This window comes from Erithacus rubecula (genome assembly GCF_903797595.1).
Source record: "Erithacus rubecula genome assembly, chromosome: 22".
Lineage (NCBI taxonomy): Eukaryota > Metazoa > Chordata > Aves > Passeriformes > Muscicapidae > Erithacus > Erithacus rubecula.
The window spans coordinates 2,292,738-2,312,086 of record NC_136674.1 but is presented as its reverse complement, the minus strand read 5'-3'; the positions used below and the strand labels follow the sequence as shown (position 1 = coordinate 2,312,086).

Genomic DNA, 19,349 nt, shown 5'->3' with positions numbered 1-19,349 from the left:
ATTTAATTTCTGTGGCTGTGTAAAGTCTTACTTGTCACTTCAGATCCAGGGCTGGGTGAATTCTGGATGTTAATAAATATTTAGAAATCCCACACCAAAAAAAGGGATCAGGATGTGGTTGGAGGCTGTAATAGATCTTTGCTGCTGCCTCATTGCTGGAGGAATGACCTGTAATCTCAGGAAACTATTTATACAGATTGTGGTGACAAGGAAAGCACAAGGAGTTGTGACAAGTATGTTTGTGATGGCTCCAGAAGTATTTGGAGTGTTTTATTAATGAAAGGTTAAACAGATCCAAAGCTTATAGGAATGATAAGAATAACAAGTAGTGAATACATTGATTTTTGAACATTTACAGCTTTAAAACACAGCATGTTTACTTGGGGTTTTCTTCTTTACCCTTTTTTTTTTTGTTAACAGCTTGCTCTGAAGAAACAAAATTTGATTTTTGTGTTACCTTTTTTGTCTGACCCACATAGAAGAGCAATATGTTTTTATATTTTCTTTTATTTGGTCCTGCTTGCCATATGGGAAGACCAAAAGGAGGCACTACAGCATGTGAAAATACTTTAAATATTAAATAAAGACCACTTGGAAATTCTTTCTGCAAATATTGAATATTCCATGCTTAAATGACATATTTTGCTTTGATACATTTAATCCTGAATTACTCAATTGGGTGCATCAGCCTTTTGAATTTCTCACCAGTTTTCTCTTCATTCATGCAAGATAATAAAAATTGCCAGATTTGGGGATAATAAACCTGAATAGATAATATTAATTGTTGAAAATAAAATATAACTTCAGCCCCACTTGGCTTGCTGCTGAAGAAATGAGGCCTCTTGGTTCAGCTGCAGGTGGCAGCAGAACACTGGAGTTATTTCCACCCAGCCCTAGTATCTAAATGAACTTCTAGCCAATTAATAACACAAAATCTGATCATGCTGTTGAAAAATAGATTTTTTTTTTTTTTAATTTGCAACCTGTATTTTTAAATTTATTTTTCAAATAGAAATTATTTTTCTCTTTGGTATTACAGAGCATTCTGGTCTGCCAGGGTTCTGAGGTTTTCACTCTGATACGTGCAGAAATACAATTATTTACTTAACTCTAAATCACTGATATTCTGTGTATAAAGCCAGAACAAGGAATATGAAGCATTAATAAGATTAGCACTGTAGCTTTAAATATAAGCAGGTGATTTGCCAGATGTGTTTGGACAGAATCCTGTAAAATTTTGTACAACAGTCAAATATTTGTAAGTGGCACCAAAATACAAAACATAAGCTGCTTGTAAGTGAATATTTTATATTGCTTGCCATCCTTTCTCTGAAGATTGTGGGAATAATTTGTGTTATTAGAGATAGGATATAAAAAAATGAGTCTCTGACAAGCATAGGCAGCTTCTCTGACAGTTGGAGTTGTTACTGAGAACAATAATACTGTGTCAACCTTTTATCAGAATTCCTTTTCCCCTTAGAAATCTGAAATATTACAGAAATAGTTATAAAAAATGCACATTACTTATTGGTGTGTGCTGTGGGTAGACTGACAATGCTGTGATGAGATCAAACCTTTTCAAGGCATAAAGGAACTCCTTACACCTGGAGTTATTCTCAGTGCAAAGGTGGGGAAAGCACCACTGAGGACAATGGGGCTGAAAGTCAGAAAATGGGATTTGTTTGCTCTCTCTCCCCTTTCTCCTGTTCTTCCTGGTCACCATTCACAGCCCAGGGAAGTTCAAAGCACACTTTGAATTTATTCTTCAGAACAAATAAGCAATTCACAGTTCCCTGGGCTGTTTGAGGTGTTCATTTTGCCCTTCCTGAGTCACACATCAGCCTGGGCTGGGCTGTCAGAGCTGCATTGACAGAAATAAAACCAGGAGTTCAGAGCAGCCTGAGCCCTGCAGGGGCTTTTCTGGGGCTGCTTTCCTCCAGAATAGATCCATCCATGTGCTAAAACAGTGATACAGAATTACAGTGAAGGGCTGCCAGGTCTGGGGCACTCCCAGTGCCACAGGAGATGCTTTCATTTCATCTTTAGTTCAATTAATCTTCTCACAGCTTCTCCCAATAACAAGTTGCAAAGAATTCCTTTGGATCAGCACAGCAGAGCAGACAAAAGCTCAGAGCAGCTCCACAGTCAAATACTGAAATCACCTTTTCAAATCACCTCTGCAGGGTTGCCATAGCAAGAAAGTGCAACCCCAAAGTTTTATTCTCCAAGTAAAGATGAACTGGGGAATGTTTCACAGGTGTGCTTGTACTGCTGCTCAGGCTGCACCCACCCAGCCCTGCACAGTGCTTGGCCCATCTCAACAGCTCCTTCCCCAGATTCCTGCTGGAATTTGTCCTCAGGAGGAAGGAAAAATGGGCACTAAACTTGCACTCTTTCATCTTTGCTTTTATTTTCATTTCCATGTGAGGATCTTGTGGCTGTTCCGATGAGTTTTGCAAATAAATACATTGGATGTGCATTCACCTCTATTCTAAACCATTTAAAATTTTCCTTTCTGTGACTCTGATTTTCTTTTCAGCCATTTCATTATTCTGGAGGAGGGGAGCAGAGGTTTCAGTTCTGCAAAGTGAGAGCAAAGTTGCTGTACACTGAGGTGATTATTGTTGGGCCATCAAACTGCTAATAAAATACCTGCTCAGTGTACAAAGCTTTAAGAAAGAAGAATATTTTTGCAAGGAAATAGTCCTCTTTGACTTTAATTAGGAGTGGTTTTTAGAATCAGCCCCAAATTTGCTTTCAGAGATATTAATTGCATATTCCCTAGGCTGTTTTACTTCAAAGCTTTTATGTATTTATCAGATTTTTGAAATCCATTTCTTAAAATACATATTTTGCTCAATACTTGCCTTGATATATAAAATTCAGCTCTTCAATTCTGTTCCTTTGAGTTGGCTGCATGTTCAGTTTTGGGGTTTTTTTTTGTCCTGCACAGGGGTTAATTATGAAATGAAAATTTCACTTTAACAAAACAGCTTCTACTGGTTTATTGGGGACTTGAGTTTTATTAATTTGGATCAGCTGGTGCTGTTTTAACTGGGCAGAGCTGTATTGTAAATCCCAGACTATTTGGGAATGCTGAGTAGAGCCTGAGTTAAAAGCGGATGGAGCTTGGGTGTGATGGAGAGTCTCTGACAAGGCAAAAGAAAAGCATCAACCTGCAAAAGCTTACTACAAATAAATGTATATTTTAATTGATTTCCATAGGTCCCATTCCCCTTCTCACCTCATGGTTTGCTCACTGTGAAATTAGTTATTAAATCTTTGCTTTAAATCCTAAAGAAAATGTGTTCTTGTCTTTATGAATGTTTTGAGGCTTCTCTAAGGTCAATCCTGTCCTTTTGTTCTCCACCCCTTGGGATTCAGTTCCCAAAGGATGGAGATTTGGCTTCATCATAACAAGAACCACCCCACTCTTTGAATTTCTCTAAATGTTTGTTCTAATGTATTGGGATGACTCTGTTTTTTCTCACAGTAACCATTTCTGTTTTATTTGATTTTATAACATTTTCAAGAGTGGGACAGAGAAACATTTTGTTTACATCTCCACCACAGAAGCTCCAAATTTCCCCTTTCAGATCAGTGTTTTCAGTGCAAAACCTGACCATTTTTTCTCTAATAGAAGCTCAGACAAGTCTATAAAGCTTTTACAAGTTAATGAATGTTTCACACCAGCTGCTGATTGCCCAAGTCAGGCAGCCTCTCCTCGGGATTGAAGTTCCTGCAATCAGATTGAGACTTTCCAGACTTGAGAGTGGTCACATTTTTCATAGCTTAACTGTAAATCATCTTTCACTTAGGAGATTTAGAGACAGACTGAGGAGCTAAATCTTGGAGTTTGCCTTCCTAACTAGTGGAAGGCATTAGATGAGCCTCATTATGGTGTTTCCTAAAGGATTAGAGAAAACAGTTTGGCAATGTTCAAAGTAGGACAAATACCATTACAAGTTCACAACTTCATCCTTCTAATGATTTCCATGGGTGAGATCACAGGACACTTGGAAATTGTTTGGAGGGACAGAGTGAAGAATCAAAACCTTTCAGCTATGAGATGATTAGAAATAAGTGATACTGGGAATAATTAGCTGGAAAATGTTGTGATTGGGAGATGAAATATGTTTATTGTGATATCAGTTAATGATCAAAAAGTGAAATTCTCGGTCAGCACTGGCCCCGGCACTGAGTGCTCCTGTCACTGAGCCTGCTCACATCCTTTATAGAAACACCCTGCACTGCAGGATTGAGGCTGATTAAATATTTGCTGGGTGAAGGATATTTATAATTATAGACATTTGTTGTAAACAAGGGCAGACTTCGTATTTCAATATAAAAATAAGAACTGAACTGCTGTTACATTGTGATAAAATTCAGAATAACATTGGTTTCCATCAGCTGCCAGTAACAAGTTATTGGCAATTCTAAATGTATCATTTTTGATGGATTGAATGCAGTTCAATTGAGATTTTGATTCCTGTAATTTTTTCAAACACTAGTATTAAAGTTGTGCTCCTTAGGTACTTTGATTTCTTCTTCAGTTTGAAGATTTTGTTTTGTCATTTAAATGGAGAACTCTCCACTGAAAATGCTGTTTGTTTGTATGAGTTTGAATAAGTCTGCTCTTAATACCACATTTGTATTTATAGTAGTATTTAACTAAATTTAATTTAATTTCTTTGTTAAAGAAATGTGAAGTAAATATCACAGATATTTTACCATATAGAAATTGGTGACAGAGCTGTGGATTTTGTATTAACCTTAAAGCAGAACTAGGAGTAAATTTTCTTTTTTTCCCTTCTCAGATTTTCCCTTTTGAAAGTCAAGAGAGCTTTGTGAAAATGAATTGTTCTTTTCTTTGTCATATAAAACAAACTGAAAGGCAGGGGTAACAGGACACTGCTCACTGACCTCCTTTAAACACAATGCTGTGTAAATTAAATCCATGAGTGAGAAATACCCCATTCTGCCAGGTTACACTAGAATTCCTATATTCTTTCACTTATTATGATTTTTTGTGCAGACTCAAAGCCAAAGCAATGCCCACAGACCCCTGGTGTTATCTCAGTACAGAAAAGGGGCATTAGTGGGTGGGTATTTTCCTGGGAAGAACATTATATCTCAATTTCTTTTAGACAGCAATTTAACCTAAAGGACAGATCATGTTCTAACCAGTCACTCTGCCTGGATATCTTATTTAAAACAAAAAAATCTGCTTTTTGTGTCCTGTGTAGTGAGATTTGCCTGCAACCCACTCTAACCTCAACCATGTAAGCAAAAGTCTCTGGGACTATAATTTAATGCTCCAGTTCCAAGTTCTTCTGCTGAAAAACAGCAACTAAAAGATAATTCTGCAAGGCAATGTTCTGCATTTCCCCCTCTATAAAATGGTAGTGTGCCATTTATTTAAAAGCTGCTTGTGTTTTATTTTTGCTAGCACAGAGAAGCTCTTAGCATTATGAGCTTTGTCTGATTAAGTGCACAAAATGACAAACAAGGTTGTCCTGTGCTCATCTTCTTCCTTCTTTAGGCAGATAATCACCTTTAGGAGGCTGGATCCTATTCAGCTACTCTGCCAGTCAGCAATACCAGGACCCCCCTAAGCCGCATTTATCAAACTAAACACTTGATCTGTGTCGGCACATCAGCTGCTGCCAGGCCCTAAGACACAAGATGAAAGTTGCAATTAGGATTTAGGAGGACATTTTATTATCTGAGATTTGAAATAGGTTTTGTTAGTTAATCCAAACATCTTTCCAGATATGTTGGCAGAGCCCTTCTGTACATGTACTTACTGCAGCTTAAGTGGGAACTGTGGTGGATGTTGCCAAGATTTAATAGGTCTAAAAGGAGAATACTTGTCAAGGGCAGGACACCAAGGGAGGGGACAAGGCAGTGCCTTGGGCAGCCTCCCTTCACATGGCATTTTTCCTGAAAAATAAAATCTATTCCTTAATAAAGAAAAATTAGTAGCTTAAGCAAGATTAGACTATACCCAGCTGCTTTTGTGAGTCTGTGGATTGTGTGTGAGCTCTGCATGGCCAGGGTTCCACATGGTACACACAGGGGAATCTCTCCAAAACTTGAAGAGCACAATAAAACCCTCTCTCATGCTCCCTAAAATGCCTCAATGCTTTAATAGCAAGGCATTCTTTTTTCTTATTCACATTTCCAGCCATAACTTTTGTATTTCTCCTGTTCATAACAGGCACTTGTGTCTTTGACCTTCAATCAGGGGGGGATGGATCCCAATGGTTTTGTGCCATTTGATTTGCTCTGGGGCTCATCCCACTGTCTCCAGCTCTTGTGTATTTTGATTTCTCCCAGAGGATGGAGATTGTTCCTTTGCAGGAACCCTGGGAAGGTTTTCTCTCCAGCTGGATTCTCCAGGCAGGAACTGCTGTGTCTGGTGTGACCACACTGGGTCTGCTGGATCTTCAGTGCTTTGTGTCCCCTGAAAATTTCTTTTTATTCCACTCTGTTTGAAATTGGGTAAGGAAAATATCCACAAATCCCCAAATTTCATCACCACCCTACAAATTTAAGCAGGTGAATCAAAATATTCCTATAGAAATTCCCACAGTGTCTCTGACTTCATAAATCATAGAGGGCTGAGCCACTCTTTTACAGAAATACTGAGTTTATTAATCTAAATGAGCTTATTTTGGCAATTTTCACATTGCTGAATTCTTCAGGCAAGGCTGCTGAGCAGGGCTGGTGTTGGGAGTGTGCCTGTACAGCCCCTGGACAGCAGAGGTCCTCCAGACCCAGCTCTTCATCCCCAAGTGGGAATTTTGCAGCAATTACCTTCGATTTGTCACTCTAGAAAAGAATTTTGCTCAATGATTTTGTCATGGAGATAAACAAAACAGACAGCTTGTTTGCCTTGATTTTTAAAATTATTATTATTATTGTAGAATATTTTCTGTTGTTATTTCCTCTGCAGTAATATTTTAGAAAGACACTTGGAGGGTTTAAATCCTCTGTGGAGTCTTTTGAAGACACATCCAGCAATATTTTAGCCAAGTGTTTCTTGTGCCTCCTCTGTCATTCAGCAGCAGTGCTGCTGTCTAGAAGCACAACTCTTTAATTATTATCAGAAAACAAAAAAAATCTGAAATGTTATTATTAGAATATAACTGATATCCAGAAATTATCAAGTCACTTTCCAATAAGATTGTAATGAATTTTTACCTCAGCTTTGAAATACTAATTTTGATTATTTGAATGTGTAGATCAAGTAAAGAGTTGGCAAGGCCTCTTGAATTTATGGGCTTGGGCAAAACTTACAGAGGTAACTGTATTATCAGCCTCTCATTTGTAGATTTATAGAAATCTTACCAAAACATGGAAATTATAAATATTGAAAGTGTTTTTTTCTCCTACATACTCTGCTGGCTGAGCACCTTAACAAGCTCTGTCTGAAAACCATTCCAACTTTGTTGCTGGTAACTTCCCTGTAACCTGGGCAACTAAGCTTTGAGGAGAAAACAAGAATATAAGTAAAAGTAACTGCAGTTTATTTTAAAATATTTTCCATTATTAACACATTTTTAATAGCAGGAGACGCCCAGATTTTGGCTTCATTCTTAAACATGCTGGAGAATGGGGTTTGAGCTGGAGCAGCTGCCAGCTTTGTGTCTCCACTCACAATTATTTCCAAACTGTTACCCTGCTACTGCTATTAACTGGCTTGGTCATTCACAGGTTTTTAGAAGGCCAAAAAAAAAAAAAGAAGAAAAGAGGGCATTTGACCATTTTATTTCAATTTGGTTCACTACTGTCTTTAACCTGTCGTGTTTTCTGGACAATCTCACCACGGTGCCTTTTGGTAAAAGCCCTCTGAGTGATGGATTAAGATCTGTCTTGGATTTTACATGGATTAAGCTTTAAATTAACATAAAAGAATAACAATGTGAATCAATTTGATCAAAGAAAAAGTGTCACTAATTATTTAAACAGGACACTCAGTCCCGAGGTTTAAAGGCAAAGGAGCGGATTTCCCTTGCATGTGGATCGAATCAGAAGTATCCCATAATTGACTCTTTACAAGACCTTTCTGCACAGTAATGGACTAGATATTAAAGCCTTAAGTATTTAAAGTGAGTTTCCTCCTTCTCTAAATGGGGCTGCAGCACTAAGAGCTATTTTACAAGTCTGACACATTAGTGCATCCCTGGGAAATCCAGGCAGCCCCGGCCCCAGAGCCCTTCCTTGGTGTGAAATGGGGAGTGCTGGACCTGTGAGAGAGCAGGAGCATCCCCACAACAAATTCCAGATGGGAAGGAGCAGGGATAGTGCATGGGGCTATTTTTTATAAGCATTTAATTGGCTTTATTTTTGCCACCTATTTCTAATTTTGTTGGTGCCTCTTGGGAAAATTCGTTCTGGTGTGGCCTCAGAGCTCTTCTCCTTTCTGGGCTCTGGAGATGTCCTTCTGCATTTCAGAATGGATGAGATGAATGCTGCTGCAAATAAAACACTGCCTTGTACCTGAAGGAATTCTCTATTTTTTCACAGCAGTTTTATTTTGGAGGGGATGCAGTGAAGTCATTCCCAAAACAGACATTGTTCTTTCATTTGCAGAGCTTGTCCTTTCAAACTGAGCTGTTCTTCCTAATTGTTCTTCCCAATTTATCCATTCTTATAAAAACAATCACAAATAAGACAGGAAATCATGAAAATGTTGGGGGTGTTCCCATTATTTACAGAGTTGAACCAATCCCTTTTTTTTCCCTTAATTATTACTACATATAAAGTGGCATGTGTTATATTAGGGAATGTTTCTGTCAATATAAACTTTCATTTGGATTGATCCTTGTTTAAATTGTTGCTGTGCTTCATGTTAGAGTCCATGAACATCCTCCAGCTCTTTATTTTCCATTAATCCATGCTCCAAGTGGTTTCTCCCACCTTGTACCCCAGGTTTCACCTTTTCAGACAGCTCCATGTATGTGGTGCAATAACATTACACTGATAGGAAAAATCGGTTCCTTTTTATATGGAAATAATTCATATAGAAATATTCCTTTGCTATGTGGTTTATACTGTGTAGACTTAGAGGATAATGTTACTGGGAAAGCAAAAGAAACCTTAATAGGATACAGAATTTGCTTTTAGCCAATTTCTGGCTTCTACTGTCAGGTAGAAACCAAATCACCCTGAAATCAACAGGAGATGGTCAGGGAATGAGCCTTGGGAAGGCAAAAACTTTGTCCCATGTAGGCACAGTTTAAAATTCCAAAAGATGCAAAAATCTGAATATCTGAGCTTCAATTTGTAACATCTGGGACATCAAACCAGACATAAATAATATTGAATGAATTATATTTTTTTCTGTTTCATCAAAATTGTAAATGCTGAAGCCACAAATTGTACTTTAAAATGAGAGTGGACATTGACTGTGATTCCCCTGCAAGTTGAAGTATTTCATACACAAAGATCAAAGAAATGCTGCTTTAACTCTTGCAGAGGAGAAGTAATTTATAAAAGTTAATCTGAAACTCAGGTTATGGATTTAACTGTTCCTTTTTGTGGAAGGTGAAGAAAGGGAGCCAAGTTTTGAAGTATTTATTTTCACAATTATTCCTGGGCTTGTCCTGTGCTCTGGGCAAAGGACCTCCCGTGTTTTGGGAGAGCCAAGTGCTTGTCCTGGGAATGTTGGGGCTCCTTTTCTGAGCTGCAGACAGGGAATGGGGGGCTGCACAAAGCCTCCTTTTCTGATTTTGGCAGGGTGACCTCACCCCCCAGGCTGGGCTGGGTTTGGGGCCAGGGCTGGGCCAACCTCCCCCGAGTCAGACAGGGCTCAGCAGCACACCCAGATTTGCTTTAGGGGTTTTAGGGTTTCTCAGCTCCCTCCAGACTCTGGGGACACATTCTGGATCTGCCCCTGTGCCATGCTCAGGTAAATGGGGTTTGCACAGAGCAGACAGAGCAGAATTCCCAAATTCCCAGCAGCTCCCTGCCTGCTGCACCCCCTGCTCAGGGCTGGGTTTGGCTTCCATCCTTTATTTTCCCCTGGTGATTTCACAATGGAACAAAATGGAGTTCCTATGGCACAGAGCTTTTTCCATTGACCTTCCAACTTTCCATATCCTGCTCCCATGCCATAGAGGGAGTTTTGGAGCTCTTCTGCTGCTTGGACTGTAGGGGTCTGAGTTGTTAAACCTTTTACAGCTCAGGGGTGGGTGTTTTGTATCTGTCTTGAAATCTAAAGTATTTAAATCTAATGATTAAAATTATTTATGAAAATTCTCCTGATTTAAATCATGCCAGAAGGTGATGCTGAGACCCTCAAGGGTCCTGAGCATTGTTGTACAAAAAAAAGAGTTTGTAGGTTTCTGTTGCTTCCAAAGAAAGTAAACCCAAGAAAACCCATAACTTTTAACTTAGTCTTAAAATCTTACCAGTTTAATTTTTCAGTCATGAGATTTCTGCCTGAAGTACTTTTCTTGGGCTATCTTTGTTTTACACCAAAACAAATATTTTGAGAAATCCAGTTTCCATTGATTTCCTTCCCCAGAAAAGCAGCTAGGAGCTAATAAAAGGAGGGGAGCTGGTCCAAGGAAAGCACTGTGGCTCTTGGAGATCTGCAGAGCTGGGCTGGGGAGCAACAAGAGCTGCTGTCAATCCCCTTCCTTTTCCTCCTCTGCAAGGCACAGCTGGGCTTGCACCCACACTGGGGCTCCTCTCCAGCATCCAAACAGAGATTAAACTAATTAATATGAATTTATATTTAAAAATTAACTTAAGGAATCACCAAGCAATGTGTGTAAATAATCATAAAGCAAAGCCTGATCTCAGAAAAAATCAAAGTAAACTCTCCAGCTCTTGTCCCAGACACATTGGTGCTGTTCTCAGCTCACCAGAGCTGATTTTATAGGTTAAGAATAAATGTTAATTTCTAACTTGGAGCACCCAAAAGGAAATATGCAAAGTACAAAAGGCACCACTTGCTCAGAAGGCACAGGATGAGGATTCTCTGTTTCTGTTGATGACAGAAGTCATCAGAAGGAGAAAATATTAAAAAACACCCTCATTCACCTTTTATCATAAACAGCCACTAAAATAATTAACTTAAAGGTGTGTAGATACACAGACATACACACCCATCAGGTGAGTGTGCTTTGTGCCAGAATTTAAACCAGCATGGGCTGGAAATGATAACAGGAGAGGTTTGGGATCCTTGCAGGGATCTCCTGATCCAAGGAGGAGTGAGGACTCCAGGGCCACATTCCAGCTGCATTTCCAAAGGCAAACTCCAGAGCCAGGAGATGTTCCTGCTCTGTCAGGGTTTAGCAGGTTTACCTCACCCCTCCTCATGTCCAGCCTGCAAAGAAAAAACTTGTCCAAGCATTGACTCTTCAGAATTTGCAGCCCTTTGAAAGCCTCTATTTGCCAAATTACTGAGGTGACTCCTGGTACCTTTAGGATCCCTTTGTGTGCTTCCATCTCCATCCCATTCTTGCCCTGTGTCCCAGGTTTTGGTGCTGGAGTGGTTTTCAGTCAGAGTTTCAGTGGTGTCTCAGTCCTGCCTTCAGCCAGGGTTTGGTTTTTCCAGGGAGTTCTGGAAAGTGTTTCCCATCTGAGCCCAGCAGGCTGCTGGTGATTTGACACACAGCAATGGCTTTTTTTAGCTTTGATTTAATTTCTAGGCATGCTAAAAATGCCCTTAGAATCTACCAAGCTAAGCCAGTGTGCATTTGTGAGTAATATCCTCAAGATGCAAGTAAAAATTGCTGATGTCTTTAAGTTCTTGGAGTCTCCTAGAGCCTGTAGGCAGCTGGTGTGCCCCAGGCTGTGCTTCCTTGGATCCAGTACACTCTCCAGAACATTAACTGTGTTAAATTTCCTAGGGGTGTTAATTGAAGATGCTGGAAATAAAGGTATGAATTCTGCTTCACAGTCACTGATGTTTTAATTCATCTCCAGACAGATTATTTTTAAGTAATGTATGATTTAATTTTCATTTTCTCTTCATTTATTTTTAAAAGGGCTTCTGCATTGCTTTTTTCTGCTGTAGTGAATCTGTGCATTAGGAGGAGCAGAATTTATAGCTTAGAAGACATTCATGCAGCTTGGGGAGTCAAATCCATCTCCCTGTGTTTATTTGTCAGCTGTTTAGATTTCCTTCACTTTGCCTTACAACTGCTGTGCAGTGTGAAATAAGTTCAAGCTGTGTATATAAATGTGTGTACACAGGTCTCTGCTTCCATTCTGGCAAGCAAACATTGACTCCTTCCTTTCTGGGTTTTCCTGAAGAACATGACTGCAAATCAAGATGTTTGGGATGGCAAAATATCCAGAACCTCCCAAATTATCTTTGGAAATCTCATACAGACAGGTCAGATCCAGAGCCAGCACATACCAGTGTATGGAATATTCTCCATTGAATAGATCTAATTCTCCCTCCTGCTTTCCCTTTCTAAATTTTTATGTTGTAAATGATTTCTTGACGGGAGACTGCTAATGTAGGTGACCACTTAGAACATTCCTGTGGGAATAAAACTGTCTTTTCTCTTTTCACAAATTAAACTGCCTTAGGTATAGTATTCTTCTGTGTGATATTTCAGCCTTATGACATTCATTTTACTCCTTTCTCATTGTGGCCAATATTTTCTATTATTATCACTTTCACAGCCTATCAGTGCTCTGTATCAGCCTGTATAAACTGATAGTTTAGATCCTAAATATTGCTCCAGGACTGTTCCATAGCTCTGGTATCAACAGGTTTCCAGGGATGATTTTTGGTTTTGATGCCAGCTCAGTCCCCCAGTTCCTCCTGTCTCTCTCTCCCTGTGGCAAGTGCCACTCAGGAGGAGCAGTGGGACAGAAAACCTCCCATCCTCCAGCTGCTGAAAGCTCCAGCACACTGCACAACCCTGGGAACCCCACTTGTTGCTTTTCCCTGTAATCAGCCAGAAAAGGGGTTTGAAAAGCTCCAGGATGAATGGCTGGGCTGGAGCCATCTGCCCCCAGAGCTTGTGGCTGGAGCAGGATGAGATAAAGGAGGAATCCTCCCTTCAGGATGGATTGTTCAGCCTCTGCAGCTGACAGGTGAGTACTGCAGCTGTCAAATACTTACTTGCCACAAGCAGTACATTTCTGCTCTTAATATTAAAAGTGTGTCAGAATTTCCATTATGAACCACTTATTTTGTGGGTTTATAGCTTTGCCATAAAAATACACCTTGGGTTGAGCCCTGGCATGCAGCCATTTGGCTTCTTCTAACACAATATTAATTCAGAACATCCAGACAGTGTTTTTAAACACCAGTATCTGAGAAGTTGTTGCTTCTTTTTTCTCTCTTTTGTTTTTTTCCCCTCAAATCCCTTGTTTTCTGCAGGAATCAAAGATGGCCAGATGTAATTGCCACAAGAATCTGCAACATCTGGAAGTCCTTTTTGGAAGGACTGAGACCTGTGATAAGAAAGAAAGGTCTGGGGACATTTAGAGAATTCCCAGGCCAGGTGGGAATGCTGGATCCAGACCCCCAAGGCTGAACTGACAAGGTCTGACTGCCATCACCCAGAGAACTCCCCAGAACACAGCAGAAAGAAGGAAAGATGAAGATATAAAATAAAATATTCATTTTGGAACCAAATCAAAGGATCTTAGGTCACATTTGAAGCCCACAGTGCAACAAATGATTGTCAGCCAGTGATCTCTGTGACATGAGGAATTAGGACAAAAACCAAATATATAATTTGAAATTTAACAATAATTCTGATGGGACATTTCAGATCAATTTACAAACTAACAAACCCTTTCCATCTGAGCTCAGGGCTTGAGGAGAAGCAAGGCAGGTCCTTTCAGATCCCAGCCCTGATGAATGACTGGAAAGGTGGGCAGAAATTGGAGCTCCTGGCAGCCAAATCCTGGAAATCAAGTCCTGTTTGGAAAATGAATGATGAAAAGGGGCAATCCTAATCTGATCCCTGGCCTTACTGTGCAATTAGGAGAAGTGATAATCTTCATTTGTAAAACAAGGAAAATTGGCAGCTGTGAAAAAAATAAAGGAAGTAGTTCAGTTTAATATTAGAGTTATGAAAAAAATTGGCCATAAAAGCTGTTCTGAGGCTGGCCAGGACAGAGCCTCAGAAATGTCTGGGGAATGTTCTTCAATCAGTGCAGGGAATGTGAGGACATGAAGCTGAAAGTGCTGAGCTCCAAAGGAATGAGCACAAAGCTTCAAGCTTTTCTCTAGATTTGGTCAGTTTACTTTCTGAATGTATATTGAGATCTGGGAAACAAATGGAATAAAGTCCCTTTCTCAGACTGGAGTTATTGGACAAGGTGGGCTGGAAAAGAATAAATTGGGCTCAAGCAGAGAGAGTGACTGCTGGCAGACATAGGGCTTTCCAAAGGTGGGGAAATTGATTTAGAAAAGTCATCCTCTGAGCAAGAAATGTAACTAAAATGATGGATAGGCTATGGAAGGATTTGGAGATCATTATGGCTGGTAATAGAGTAATACAAGCTGGAAGTATTGTCTTACCAATGAAATCCCTGGAAATTTTCTTTAATTATGTGGCTCAGATGAAGCAGAGACTTTGCAGATAACTGATTTGGAGTGAGGAGATTTTCCCAGTGCAGCAGGCAACTACTGCAGCAGCTGCTTGTGGCAGTATCAAAGTCAAGTGCTGGAAATCATATTTTAAGGGCCAAGAATTTGCAGAAACTTTTGCTGCTGGATCTGAAGGAAAGGATGGTTTTTCTCTTGCACTAAACAATTAAAATTTTAAATTCCTTTAAATGCAGAGCTGCAGCAAGGTTTGAAGTGATTTTCCTGCAGCATGTGATTCTCTAATGGGTGTACTTACTCTGGCTTTGCTCCAGCTTTCACAATTCATTGAAACTTTGAAAATACAACAGCTTGGAGGTCAATACAAGTCCTAAAAGTCCAGGAAATACCTCCAGGATCCCAGAGCCTCCAAGCCTCTACTGAATTTAGAGGTGTCATCACTGCTGGTACTTGTGTGAACAGGGCTAAAGTCACCACAGCAGTGCCACAATCCCAGTTCCAGGGTGCTGTTTAAATTCCCAGAAGTTTTTTCCAGTTAAAAATCAGCTCTCTGAATCCAATAAACACACAGGCTGCACACAGTGGTGTACCACAGCTGGATTCTGAGGGAAACCAACCCATTCCCAGCACCTCACTGTCAGAAAGTGCTACTGGGCATCAAGGGAGTGAACTGGGATGGATAAATGAGCTTGCAATGATTTTTGGACCTCACTCACAGTTCTGATTAAAGTCAAATGGTGGCTGGAGTGGATCCTGCAGAGCCAAGTTCCAGGAGCAGGGGAGGGAGCAGCTTGCAGAGCAGGACAAGCCTGCTGCAGTGTTACAGAGATGACTTTTGGCTTTTACAGAGATGACTTTTGGCCCAGCACCTGCTGCCTTTGCAGGATGGGAAGGAGCTGTGCTCCAGCCTGCCTGCATCAGATTAGCTCTGGATGGTATCTTGGTACCAAGTACAACACTGAGGTGTGAACTGATGTATTTACAAATGCTCTGTAACACACTGAAAGTCCTCAGCTGACACCAGTTCCTAAAGCAAGGCAATGGTTGGAAGCAGAAGTGATTAATTGGGAGTCCACAGCCAGCCAGGGAATGGTGTCACAGACAAAAGGACCATCCTGGGCAGCTCCCCAGCCAGTGCCACTCAGGTGAAGGTTATTTTAAGGATTTTTTAAGGATTGCTGTTACTATTTCAGGCAGATTTTTTGTGGCTTTGTTAATATTGTAAAACCACTGCGTGACTTTGGCGAGAAGGAAACCATTTCAGTGGCTGGCACAGTGTGATTTAACATTTTCAAAAATGTTTTTTAACAAAACCTCTTGTAACTGCTCCCATTTTCACCTCCCCATGTTCCAAACACCTTCCAGGCTGGACAGAGATGCTGACACTCCTGGCCTGGGGGCAGCACTGACTGAGGGAATCAAAGCACTGGAGGGGATGGGGGATTATTACAACAAAATGTTCTGTTCTCAGGAGAAAAATTCATATTCTGCTCAAAGGACATCTGACAGTGGTTAAATGCAGAGAAAGTTTCACCTTTGAGAGGGTTGCAGCCCTGGCAGGCTGCAGGGACTCTCTGGAAGGCAGGAATGGGGATTCTGTGGAGTAACAGGCACAGCTCCATCCACAGAGCAACTCTGGAGTTCACCCCAACATTGTCCCATCCCAGAACTGCAGGAAAAGCTCACCTGGGAACCCCTGACAGAGCCTGAGACCAAATTGGAAATGTTCCCTGTGGGAGCAGACACCAGCTCCTGCTCTGAGATTCCTGCTGGGATCTTTTTAAACACAACTGTGTTGAGGAAACACGTGGCTCTGTCCTCCATTAGTCACTCCTGACATAAATATACAGCAATAAATTAAAATGTATTAATTTGTTAGGGCTCAGGAAGATTATTCTGCTATTAAATTCTCCATGTCTGCTGTTAGATGAAGGAAATCTGTACCTTAGTGAAGGTGTTCCAATACTATGTGGCTGGAATGTGTTTTAATCTCCATTTATAAAATATCATTATGATCCCTTGGGTCAGTGCATGTGAACTGATCATTTTCTTGCTATGTTAAACCAAATGTAATGAAAATTTGAGGGGATTTGGTTACAGCAGAGATTAAGCTTTTAATTTTTTGTGTCTAACCATGCTTTCCAAAATATTCTATTTTTCTGTACCTAACCCACCCTGGAGGGGTCCTGTTACATTTCAGGTGTGTCACTGACATGTGAAGCAACAAATATCAGAGTTACAGAGCTGAGGGGAGCTGGGTTTAACCACATTTGTATTAAATCCTGATATCTCAGCTTCTGCACACCACTGAAAACTGCAAGGACAAAAGCCTGGAAATTAGATACTTACAAATAATCAGATTTTGACACCTTTGTTTCATTTTAAAGTTGCTGGAAGCTTTGGGAAGGGTGAAACAGTGGAAAATGAGTCCTGTAAAGATTTTCTTCAGTTTATAAACCCTTGTTGAACAAGCTTCCATGTAAATCCATGGTCCTGCTGGTTCCTCTGGGTTATCCAGGAATGCTGACCTGCCCCCAGGGCACCTTTCCTGAAACCTGAGCAGGGCTGTTTTTCCATGTATGAACTGTTGATGTGGGTTTTATACAGTGTAAGTGCCTGGTATGCTTTAAAAACAGGATGGGAAGGAGAGCAGTGGGTGTGGGAGAGCCCTGTGCAGAAAGCAGCACATTGCCATTAATGTCATTAATTGTCATTAAACAGGCTCAGGAGAGAGATGTGCCTGATATTTGGGTCTCTGAGTCACTGACCCCACAGATATGTGTATATTTATATTTATATTTATATTTATATTTATATTTATATTTATATTTATATTTATATTTATATTTGTATTTATATTTATATTTGTATTTGTATTTATATTTATATCTGTATTTGTATTTGTGTTTGTATTTGTACCTGAGAGGTGCTTGCACTCTGCAGTGCTGAGGTCTGAGCACCCACACAGAATTCAGGCAATTTTTGGTTTAAGATTTGCCTGCTGGGGGCTGCCTGGAGGAAGGTTTGAGCTCCCTGGGTGTTTCTGGTTTGTGTGGCTGGTGTCTGTTCTGGTTCTTGCTTCACCCCTGGGAGCTGTGCTGGCAGCTGGAGCTCCCCTGTGTGCCATGGCCACTGCTCTGTGCCTCAGCAGGGTCAGGGATTCTCCAGGATCCCTCCAAGCCCTTGCAGAGCTGCCTTGCAGGCTCTTGGTCCCTTCCAGGCAAGTGCTGAGCTCCCTCCATTCCATTCTTGCAGGATGAGGCCAAAAGCTCTGAGCTAGGAAGAGGTGTGAGGAGAGCTTTATTAGTATGGCACATATTTAACCCATAGGAAAACCCACAAATTTTACTCATTTTAAGTGTATTTCACACTTTTCCACTATTTGAAATAACCACATTTGTAAAAACTTCTTTTAATGAATAGAGCTCTTTATGTACAAAGGCAAACCCTTTTTTTCCCCCTAAGTACAATCCTTTTAAAATACTATTTCTTTTGTAGGTCTGGCTGCTTCCCTCATCTGTTCATTATTGCTTGCTGCTACAGAATCCTCCAGAACTCAAACCAGGCAATTTAGATTCTATTTTATCTTAGAAGAGTTTTGCTGATCCATGCCATGTGTTCATCAGGACTAATAAGACAGATAAGTAAAGGACTTTAATTATTTAATGCCAACCCCAACCAAGCTGGTGTTCAATATTTGTGTGTGAGGGATGGGAAGGAGGAACTGGGTACAAATTCTGGCCCCATTGAGCTCAGTGGGGGTTCTGCCATTTCACTGCAACAAAGCAAAGGCTTCACCACATGTTCAAAAGAAATATTTCCCTGGGATTTTCTGAATGCTGGTAAATGTGTTTTTATCTTCCTTTCCACTTTTGAATGTTTGTTTACCTTACATGGCCCTTCAAAGTATTTTAATGTAAGAACTTCTCATCAATTCCATTTTATTCCAAGTTTGAATTGCCTCATTTTTTTAAATTTCTTGTTCATTTAAAGACCCCACATGGCAATGTCAATGGGCTGAAAACATGGTAGGGGAGCATTGGCATATTTTGTCTTGCTGTGATTTCAACTGAATTAAAAGAAACCCAGAAATGAAAACATTTCCATTTGTTTATGTAACTAAAAAAGCCCTATAAAAATGAGCCTGAGCCAGCAAGAATATCCTTTCATGAACACAAACCCTTTCTGCAAGCAGACCACAAACACAGGGACATACACACACATCCACCTCCTATCTCCCCTATCAATGACAAATTACAGCAGGTAAAAATCCTCCCACTATTTATCTTAGGAAATATCCACCACTTTTACAGGGGGAAATTTGGAAAATATTTCAGGGGAAGGTGAAATGCTGCAGCACAAAGCACAGCCATGGGCACCGCCAGCCAACAGAGAGCTGCTGTAAAACAACCTTTAATAAGGCATTAAAATGCCATCGACCTGCACACTGAAAAAAAAAAAAAAAAAAAGCTATGAAAACAAATGCCTTTCAAATAATTAGGATCTTATGCCTGAGAGCAGTGTTGATCTCCATGCAGAGATTTTCCTGCTGAAATCAGCCCAGGTCTGGGGCAGGAATTAGCAGTGCATAAATCGGCTGTGCCTGTGCTGCCCCTGCCCTGCACAGCAGCCCTGAGCCATCCTGAGCCCTCCCAGCTCCTCCTTTCTGCCCCTAAATTCTCCTTTCTGCCCCTAAATTCTCCTCTCTGCCCCTAAAGGCTCCTTTCTGCCCCTAAATTCTCCTTTCTGTCCCTAAATTCTCCTTTCTGCCCCTAAAGATTAATTTCTGCCCCTAAAGTCTCCTTTCCGTCCC

General features: G+C 40.5%; 1 protein-coding gene across 2 annotated transcripts in view; it reads left to right on the top strand.

The window, feature by feature from the left end:
• The window catches only part of BRIP1 (BRCA1 interacting DNA helicase 1), a 90,290-nt gene extending 71,162 nt beyond the window's left edge, over positions 1–19,128 (top strand). For both annotated transcript variants that reach the window (XM_079325178.1, XM_079325177.1), the window contains exon 25: positions 18,035–19,128. In XM_079325178.1, coding sequence (XP_079181304.1) covers positions 18,035–18,127 — 93 coding nt within the window. In that variant the 3' untranslated portion in view covers positions 18,128–19,128. The remainder of the gene's footprint in view (positions 1–18,034) is intronic.
• Positions 19,129–19,349: the final 221 nt, after the last annotated feature.